Source organism: Colletotrichum scovillei (genome assembly GCF_011075155.1).
Source record: "Colletotrichum scovillei strain TJNH1 chromosome Unknown Contig00001, whole genome shotgun sequence".
Lineage (NCBI taxonomy): Eukaryota > Fungi > Ascomycota > Sordariomycetes > Glomerellales > Glomerellaceae > Colletotrichum > Colletotrichum scovillei.
In genome coordinates this window covers 1768639-1778141 of record NW_023336259.1, presented here as the reverse complement: position 1 = coordinate 1778141, position 9503 = coordinate 1768639, and the positions used below count along the sequence as shown (strand labels likewise).

General features: G+C 53.7%; 2 protein-coding genes across 2 annotated transcripts; both read left to right on the top strand.

Annotated features, from left to right (window-relative positions):
- Positions 1–2372: 2372 nt before the first annotated feature.
- On the top strand, positions 2373–4844 carry HER10_EVM0003241 (uncharacterized protein). Its single transcript, XM_035472925.1, has one exon. It carries the CDS (start codon positions 3334–3336, stop codon positions 4168–4170), a length of 837 nt encoding a protein of 278 aa, XP_035338161.1. The 5' UTR covers positions 2373–3333; the 3' UTR covers positions 4171–4844.
- Positions 4845–5990: 1146 nt separating this feature from the next.
- On the top strand, positions 5991–9209 carry HER10_EVM0000099 (uncharacterized protein). Its single transcript, XM_035469894.1, has one exon. It carries the CDS (start codon positions 6353–6355, stop codon positions 8771–8773), a length of 2421 nt encoding a protein of 806 aa, XP_035337885.1. The 5' UTR covers positions 5991–6352; the 3' UTR covers positions 8774–9209.
- The last annotated feature ends 294 nt before the right edge of the window (positions 9210–9503 follow it).

Here is a 9503-nt window from a genome sequence, read left to right as displayed (position 1 = left end):
TCGGGATGTTGAGTCGTGAAGGTACCTTGATCCGGGCACGCAGTCTTCCTTCCGCTGATTTGCTGCATCGTCTCCGTTCCGTCTGTTTTGGGTCTCCCATAGTACGTACCTACCTGGACTGAGGTGGAGCGAAAAAGCCAAGTGGGTCTCTGGGAGCATGGGTATCTGTGCACGGTGCAGGCGCTAGGAAACTGACAGATAAACCAGTCAAGAAGCTCCAATACGACCCACCTGATCAAAGTGGATACCTGTCGCTCTCCCTTGAATGGCTGGCAAGACCGCAAAGTGCAGTATGGGCAGGCGCGACGAGTGCCTCTTAGACACGACGACCGTTTGAAGCTAGGTACCTTACCTTCGCACTTTGGTGAAGCCATTGACAGTCCGGCCAGATTCTTCGCATCACCTGCTGTGCTGCTCCTGCTGTGCCCACCTATCAAAGGCGAGCTGCGTGGGAGCACCAAGTCATGAATGAAGCGTAAGTGTCCATGACTGATTCGGGTGGTCCATCGTAGCTACGTTACACCTAATGACTGTACAAAGTAGGGTATTCATGTGAATGCCCATTTCATATGACGAATAGGTGGGCACGGCAGATGCATACCTAGTACACCTCAGAGTGCTCCGTACAAGCTCACGACGCTGTGCTCGTAGGTATCCCGATATCCCGTGCGCTGCGAGACAAGAGGGGACGTTTGCCCGCGCAATGGTTCGAGTCCCCACATACCCGAAAATGAGGACGCGACACTGCAACTGTGACTTCACGTCAAGGTGGTTGAAGGTTGTCCTTGGATCCCGACTCCCGACCGGCGACAAGCCTTTCTGAGTGGAAAGGGGACAGGGACCTGGATGGGAGTGGAAACTTCCATTGAAAGAGAAGTGGCCAGTGCGGTCGAGTGGGCTCGCTTAGCACTGGACCAGGGATCTGGGCCACATTGACCCCTGTCTTGCCTTCTCGATCGGGGCTAGATTGAAGTACGTACTTGTTGCCTTTCGTTAAGGACTGCAGCCAGGACGGACAGGCTATCCCCCTCCTCTCTTCCAAATTGCCAACAGACGGTACGGAGTACTGCGTAGTTACCGGTATCACAAGCTCACATTATACCGTCTTATTGAAGACAAAAAAGTCTATGATATACGTACAGTAGTTGCCTCTGTCTGAGCGTTGCATGAGATGGAAGCAGACACGGCGGGACGGGTTCTTTCCAAAACCCGGAGGGAGCGATCCTCAAGGTCTTAGGTCTTTAGTCATCAAGGGACAGACAGGCAAATCGGCGCTCGTTCCTTCCTTGGCCCGTCATCCAATCTCCCCCAAAGGGCACCAAAGCTGCCCTCGTGCGTTTTGACTCAGCCGTCAGACCCAGATCACTGGGTGTCGTCCGTCGGTACTGCACCGTTTTCCCACGGTTTTGGGCCTTTGGCGCGCCTCCGACCCAGCATCTGCACGCTTTTCAATCCTTCCAGGCCCCCCTCATTTTCTTTTTTCAAACCGCGTCCACGTTACCGGGTGCCTTGTACGAATACTTAGTACCTTACGCGCACTCAATGATATATCCGTTCAAAACCCTCCGACTCGCAAATTGCAAGCCATACTCCGTACCGTCGCTGGAATTCTTCGCAAACGGCTGATAATCTTAAGGCTCAAATGGAAAATAGATTGACTTCCCGAGTCCCCTCTCTTCCTCTCGGCCCTAGAACCATCACCAGGAATCCTCCGGTTTCAACTCCCGCATAACTCTGACCCACCCGGCCCGGATCTCACCGGTTGCTTGACTTTCCATTGCCTGTGTATCCGTACGAAGTACTCCATAGCGTACTCCGTACGCAGTATCCTTATTACCCCTTCCGACCACCAAGCAGGGACAGGCTTGGAACACACATACCACAGCACACCTCACACAACGAACCAGGAAACGGTCGCCGATCAAGTCTCGACTTGTCATCCTCGCTGACCCTCCTGGACGCTGGCTGTCCCTGCAGCAAAGAGACAGGGCCCAACGAGAGCCCCCAAACCAGGAATTAAGATCCCCATCTAGCTCCCTCGACCCCTAGAATTTCTTCGGCCGAATCCCTTCAACAAGTCTAGCTCTTGTCGGCCTTCACCAGAGCTGACGCGCTTTCCATTGCCTCGCCTCACTTTCAGGCCATTGGCATTCCTAGGTATTTCGTCGCTCCAAATATCTAGGGGACAACATCTCTCGGCTTGCTCCTCCGCTCCTTTTTTACCCAACTGGAGCTATCTGTACGGATAGTCACCCGAACGCACCTTCGCCTCATACTCAACATCACCTTACTCTTAACATCGAGATTTCAGTTCAGCTCAACATCCACAAAGCAAACCCTCCCGAAAAGCTGTAGCTACGCTCACTCGTCCCCCCTCATCCTCTTCTCTGGCTGTCGCACGGCACGAAGAGGAGCACCAGTCCCAGGGTGGTGCCGCCAGCCAACCTCTAGCTTCGCCTTTGTGCAACCATTCTCCTTGTCCCTCCACTGTCTCCAGAGAAACTTGGCCGCGCTAGCTCGCTAGTAGTGCCGGCCATACGGTACGGATACTGCTAGGCCAGATACTGGCTACCGGTGCTGGTTCTGGTACAGGGACGGGTTCCATACCGCATCTTTTGCAACCCAAGGAAAGGACCATATGTGTATTGCGCCCGCCCACGCGCCGTACGCCTCGTCCTGCGACTCTCTTCGACTCCGTTTACATCCAAATTCATCGTCCCCTTCGAGCCCAGTCACCACAGCTACACTACTTTAGCTAGCATCCTCTGCGACGCTACGCCAAATTAACTAGTCTCCTTCGTCTTCCTCGCCCTCCTGCCCTCTAGCCATCCCTCAGTTGGAAACCGTCTCTCCTAATCTAGATCAACTTCTCTTCTCCCATCCCACGTTTCCTACCGTTCATTCATCCTCACCCGCCCTCGTGTCCCTACAAGCAGAGAGACGCCCTCTGCTTGCTATCGTAGCATATTCTGATCGTTGCGAACATCTTTAAACAACAACAATAATCGAATATACGACGCACATAACCAAACACATGGCAGCATCCTCTCTTGGTCAACATCCCGGCCACGCTCAATTTTCCTGCACGCTCTCAAAGTTAGACCAACGTCATTCTTGCTGCTAGTACTCACTACCAAGTATCGGGAGTAATCACTCGAGGGCCTTTTGTGGCCGCCGCGGCGCCTCTTCGCCCAGTCCCTAGCGCCGTTGCGGATGCCTTCATAATAGCAGCCCGCCCTCCCCAGAGCAAGCTGCAGCTCTCGCTGTGCTCTCGTCAACACATACCTAGGGCAAATCCATCTGTTGCCAACCTTCGCTCAAACGTGAGGAAGGATGTTTGACCACTTTGCATTAGGAACCCAGATCCGCTCAGGTGCGGACGGTTCTAGCGAGGAGCCATCTCTCTCTCCTAAACAACGCCCACGAGAATTACCGAACCCGACTGAAGGACTCTTGTCTCCCCCGGCATCATCTCCAGCTCTTCTTGATACACCACCACTTCCACCACAACCCGTGGACAACCTTGCCCACGAGCTCAGCAAACAGACTCTCATTCCAGAATTCCGACAACGAAACCCGCTGGCGACGTCGGCTATAAAGTCCTCGTCACTGGTCACCGATTTATCAATGGCCGATCTAGAGGTGGACGACGATTGCGATATGAACCTTGCTGCTACAGACGATATCAAGGAGCACCAGCCAGTGGCCGATTGGAAGAGAGCTCGGCGTCAGCGTTACAGCCGCTTTGTCAACAATCCCACCAATGCCCGCGCCATAGAGGCACGTATCAAGGACATGGTCTCGGCAGAGTTGCAGTGCAACGTTCATCCATCTGCAGCAATGTCATCTTTGCCAGCAGCTGTTCCTGTATATCCTCATCTTCCCAACATTGATGCCGACGGCTATCCCGAGATCGATCCAGCCTTGACACAACCCGAAGTGGACGAAGGCTTTTGCGACCAAGACGAGGAATATGCTCTCATGCAGAAAGCATTAGCTGCCGACAGAGAAAGGCTGTTGGGAAAGTCGGGGGGCATGCGGAATTACGGTTCTTTACGGTTCAGAGGATCGGCAGAGACGGCGCTTCGTTGCCAGAACGTTGTCAGACAACGACCAAGGATGCGACGAAGAAAAGGACCGGGACCAACCATCGATCCTCGACCAAGCTGAATCGTCCTGGCAGTTGCACAGTTCACTTCGCATCTGTCGAGTCTCTCTTATCATTTCGGTTTCATTATATGAGCGTCTGCGGAACATTTCAGCGATATACCCATGGGAAAAGGACTAGGTTTTGGCTAGGGCAACGGCGTTTATTTGGATGGATTTGAACTGCAACATAACCATGCCCTGGAAGTTCAATTGGGAATCACTGCCTCTGGAGGTCCAGAGTGAGACGGCGTTTTGATCGTGTCAGGCGAGACACGGAGATTTTTGCCTTTATTTTTCTTCCACCATGCGGTGAGCCACTCGATGGTCGGATGTCCGCTTCTTCGGCACTGGTGTTCGGAATCGGAGGCATTTTTCGGCTTTCAACAACCTTGACGGCCCGAGGTCATCACCGAGTCATCAGTTGCGCAAGCTCCGATTCTTTTGCTGGGCGTTTGTCTGCCCATAGCCTTCGAAGGTGCAGACGTGGCGTCAATACTTGCAGCCTTTGTCAGGCAGGGCTTTGCCTCTATGCATCATTGTCTAGGTCGCTGATGAGAGGAGACTATTGAAGAAGTCTAGACAACTTTCGAATTCAACAAACTGGACCTCCCACTTTGGGATGTGTCGCATTCTTATCTGCTGACGTTTTCACTTTGAATCGCAGTGATGACTAAGATTGAGATGATACAGGACAGCGATGTTTTCAGTGTTACCGTTCTTGCGGGTGGTTGGGAAACGTGTGCAACAGACAACGGCTGCCCTGCGAGCAAGCCTTCCCGATAGGTTGGGAAGCTATTGTGGTCAAAGTAGGATTTCAAGGGAGTCTCCATTCATGCATGCGGCACAATGCACCGCGATCTTCGTTTAGAACCGGTGACGTCCACCGTCGCTGCCCCCCTCTTGAGTTCACATCCTTTTTCTACCCCTCTTCAAATAAGTATCATGAAGGGCCAGCCGTACGAACATTCCAGCTGTCTCCCAGCTAACACGCTCTCCACCTGCGCAAGTGCGTATGGCATGATCCGAAAGCTGGAGGGGTTGTAAGCCAAGGAACTCGCAGCTAATGAGGGTGAGATACGCCAATTAGACTTTCAGGTGGTCAGGTCAGCGTCGACGAGGAGACGTGCAGTAGTTCCATCTGGGGCAGCTGATCACCAATGACCGATGTCTTTCCCTTGATAGCTATGGGTAGTCTAGTTCACGAAGAGCTGGGGCAGCGTAGCCGCGGACTGTGAAAGCTACTCGGAGTTGGAGCATGAGCCTGGATCGGTCGCCGGTCCGGCCGTCGAAGGCGTGATTCCTTGCAGTTTGGCACCGCCATCGCTCTTAGCCGACAACGCCCCTACCTTGCTTCTTGAAATATCTCCGTTCCCTTGTTTGTTATCACTTCATCATCATCCTGGCATACTATGATCTATTTCCAACAAGTGCCACAAGGTACAACCTCTCAGTGGAGGAAATAAAATCAAGATAAGCAAGACGAAGCCCCAATCTCGATGTAGTCTTCTGCTTGGAAGGAGGCTGTATGACCGGGAGTCCACGGTGATAATCTTGCTCCGCCAGTGGCGTTTTTGAAGCAGACGAGCAGACAGCGTCCTGTATCAAGCCGCCAAAGCTATGCAAAATATCAATCAAGGTTACAGTCAACTTAGTATCCTGAAGTTTTGAAGCAAGCAGAACAATTTCCGAAGGATTAGACATGTGCCTGCAGTCTAGGGAATTGCAACATGTCTTTGTCCCCGATACCAGCCCTGGTACTGAGGGCGAGCAGATGGACTGTTTCTCCTGGAGGATGGTTTCTTTTCTTGTTAAACGACGTTGCCTTGAAAGAAAACGATGATCGAGTTTCCTTTGATGTTGCTGTCTCTTTGCCCTACCAACCCCAGTTCTTGCAGGTACAGAGTGGGATGTGCCTGTGTTGACTGGAATGCGGATATGCTGCTGGGTCACTAGACGACGTGGGTTGCATTCCTTTGGCCATTCAGGAACAGATGGCATCCCTCGCTGAAAGCACGGTGATCTCTGCGGTCCCCCAATTCCAATGGTGCTCGTCTCCGTGCTGCATCCATATCTCTTGCAATAGTTGCTGTGGCAGGATCAGAGACATGAGCTGGACGGTATTTGTTGACTCTCGTTCCCTCCACCCTATGTGGGTTTGCAACCATCGACGGTTTTCATTTCCGTACAAGAGTCCCATTCTTCGATGGTTATACCCCAGTTTCTCTATCATCTTTCTCTCACTCTTTCCTACACTCTTTTTTTTTCTCACTTTCCGCAAACGAACATTGCAACATTCTCTATCTTGCCCTCTCCTTTACTACGGGTCTTTCACCCACCATCCACCGTTTTGCATCATAATCCACGCAACAGATCTGATCCTCACTGCTGTCTCCAGTCCCCCGCTTCTGTTCCTGATCCTTGCCTTGGCTCTGGATCGTTTGCGGAACTGATTTCTAGTACAGAGACAGAGGCAGAGACACCCGCACAAGAGAGAATGACAGTGGCCGTCTCGCATTGGACGAGGAGCCCCGGCACGAGTGTCAGTCTCAGCTCGCACCCGACAGACTACGACGACATGGCCTACTCGGAAGTCCAGTTCTCAGTAGATTCAATGGACGAGGACAAAGACGGTAGCGGGGGCCAGTCTCACCTGCCCTGGGGAGAAGAGACAGAGGGAGCCGGCGGGGGAGGATCGGGCTCGGGTGCGGTCCACAGCGACAGCCTCCTCTTCGAGGACTTCGTCGACCTGGAGAGGCTTTCTTCGACGACCACCGGGGGTGACGAGCTCCCTCCCTCTGCTGCCGTGCCCGACTCGTTCTTCTACAACATGCCACTCCCCGCCCATGGGTCCGCGTCGACGACAAGCGTATCGGACGATCTGGACGACATACTAAGTTGCCACACACATCCGCTCATGGAAACTAGGACTAGCGCCGCAGCAGGTCCCGCTGCCACATTAGTGCCATCATCAGCAGCCGCTAGAGGAGGGGCGGCGACTTCAGACGCGGTGGTACCGTCTGTTGTGGGCGTTCCGGGTATCCAGTCTTCATGGACGATCGACCGTGAAGAAGAACAAAGGAAGGCTTCGACCTATCCGGACACAGCTCACGCTGGCGGGGCCGAGTCGATCTCTGACTCTGAGCTCCTGCGCCTGGAAGGCATATCGTTGAAAGCGTCGCCATCTCGCGCTCCATCTGTCGTCGTTTCCCATCCTCCCACTCCTCTTCTTCAAGCTTCGTCCGCTACCAGCAGCAACAGCAACCTCCACCTTGCCGGCAGCAGCAATCAGAACAATACTAGCAGCAACAGTCACACCAACGGTGGTCGTAAGCCGAGCAACTTCTTCAAGGTTGTCGCATCGAAACTGCAGCAGAAAGCTGCCTCTGTCCGCCATAAACAACCCACCATGTCTACCGTCGCCATCGACAGCAGGGGTACCCTCTCCCCCAACGCCTCGCCTCGCAAGTTCAAGCTCCGTCCCGAGCATCTCCAGAACCTCGGTGGCCCTCACCCCGCAAGACTTCCCCTGTCCCCTCCCAACAGTGCCACTATTCCCCAGGACCTGCCTTCCGCATCATCAGCCGGCGGCAACCCCATGTCCTTTGGCTGTGGCTACGTCGAAGACCCCTTCTTCGATGCTGGTGTGGCCGTCAACCACGTCCCCGTATTCCGTCGTAGCGATCCTACCACGCCACTGGACACTCCCGTTCTGGATGACAAGGGCGGCATGTTCTATCACCACCAGCAGATGAGCTCCGGTAACGTCGCCAACACCAGCAAGGCTTCCTGGCCAATGGCCACAACAACTCCCCAGACTGACTCTCATGTCGCTTGGTCCAATGCCTATGCCACTACCGATGGCATCGACGACCAGTGGTGGGGTGGAAACAACATGGACTTGACATCCAACTCACAATATCAAGCACAGAACGCTCGCAATGCTACCTTCAACCTCGCCATGCACACACAACACAGTGAACTGCCATACGAATACAACAACATCGCCGCCGCCGGACAGGAAATGTCAGGGCTCATGATTCACATGCCTCAACCCCGTACCACATCCTCGCCCATCGTCCACTACCAGCCCCAACAGCCACTTCACCACCAGCAACACCCCCAACAGATGACGGAGCGGCGGCCCCGCATGCCCCGTGCCCCCTCGGCCGGCGCCCGGCACATGTGTCTATCAACGCCGATGCGCAAGACGCGCAACCCGAGCCGCACACGTCAAGCCAGCCGCGACTCCTCAACGTCGCCCACACCTACGAATCGCTCCCGTCACAGCAGTGGCGGCTCGTTGTCCAGTATTGGTGGTGGCGGCGCCGCTCTCAGCGCCAGCGTCAAGAAGCGTCGGTCTTGGTCTCGTCGCGAAAGCATGCGCACTCCTTCCATCGGAAACTTGGGCGGTGCGTCCGAGGGGGTCGGCTTCGTCAACTTTACTCCTAGCGACAAGAATGTTCTCATGACCGGTGTGGCGCCCAGCGGAAGCTCCAAGACAAAGGCACGTCGGGAGAAGGAGGCGATGGAGAAGCGACGAAGACTTAGCGAAGCAGCTATCAAGGCCGTCAAGGCCGCCGGCGGCGATGTGGACAAATTGGTGGAGGAAGGATTCGTCTTCTGAGCAAAGCATTCTTCTTCCTTTCCAATGTACAGCAGGTATGCGCTTGGGGAGCGCTCGGGAGTTTATTTTTGGGTCAGGACATGCTTGGGTCCTAAGGGATATCAGGCGTTTTCAAGGGATCATCAATTGTCGGCGATTGATCCGCGAGGTTTTTCCTTCTCTGGATGGGTTTTGCTTCTTTCTCGCCTCTTTCAACTTTTGCTTCTTTTCATTTACACAATGGCATGGGGAGCGCGAGCTCCGACTGACGCCTGGCCGGCTTATCCACGATAGCCGCTTTACTTTCTTACCATCACCAACAAGTACCTACTAGCTAATCTCCTTTTCCTTATGTTGGATCAACCCAAAATCACAGGCTGGAACCCAGGGTATGAGATATGGAGGGATAGGTTATCTTAGCAAAACAGATGAAATATCAAAATATCACTATTCAAACAAACTGTGAAGTCCCCTTTCAACGTGATACTATGCCTCCGACTTTTCCATGGCCCAACTTTCCCATCACGAATCTCTACATCACTTATCCGAGACTAATCGCATCACACGAGTCATCCTTCTTTGAAAGAACAACAACAACACTATCAACATTATCTAATCAGTCAGCAAATAGCAGTCATTCAACTACTACTCGGCGGTGCCTTGCGGTCGCTCCATGAGTGACGCCTCGCGCAGCCTCTCGCTAGATCCCAGTCCGCAGGGTCGGGGCAGCCTCTCGTGGTGAACTACGGCG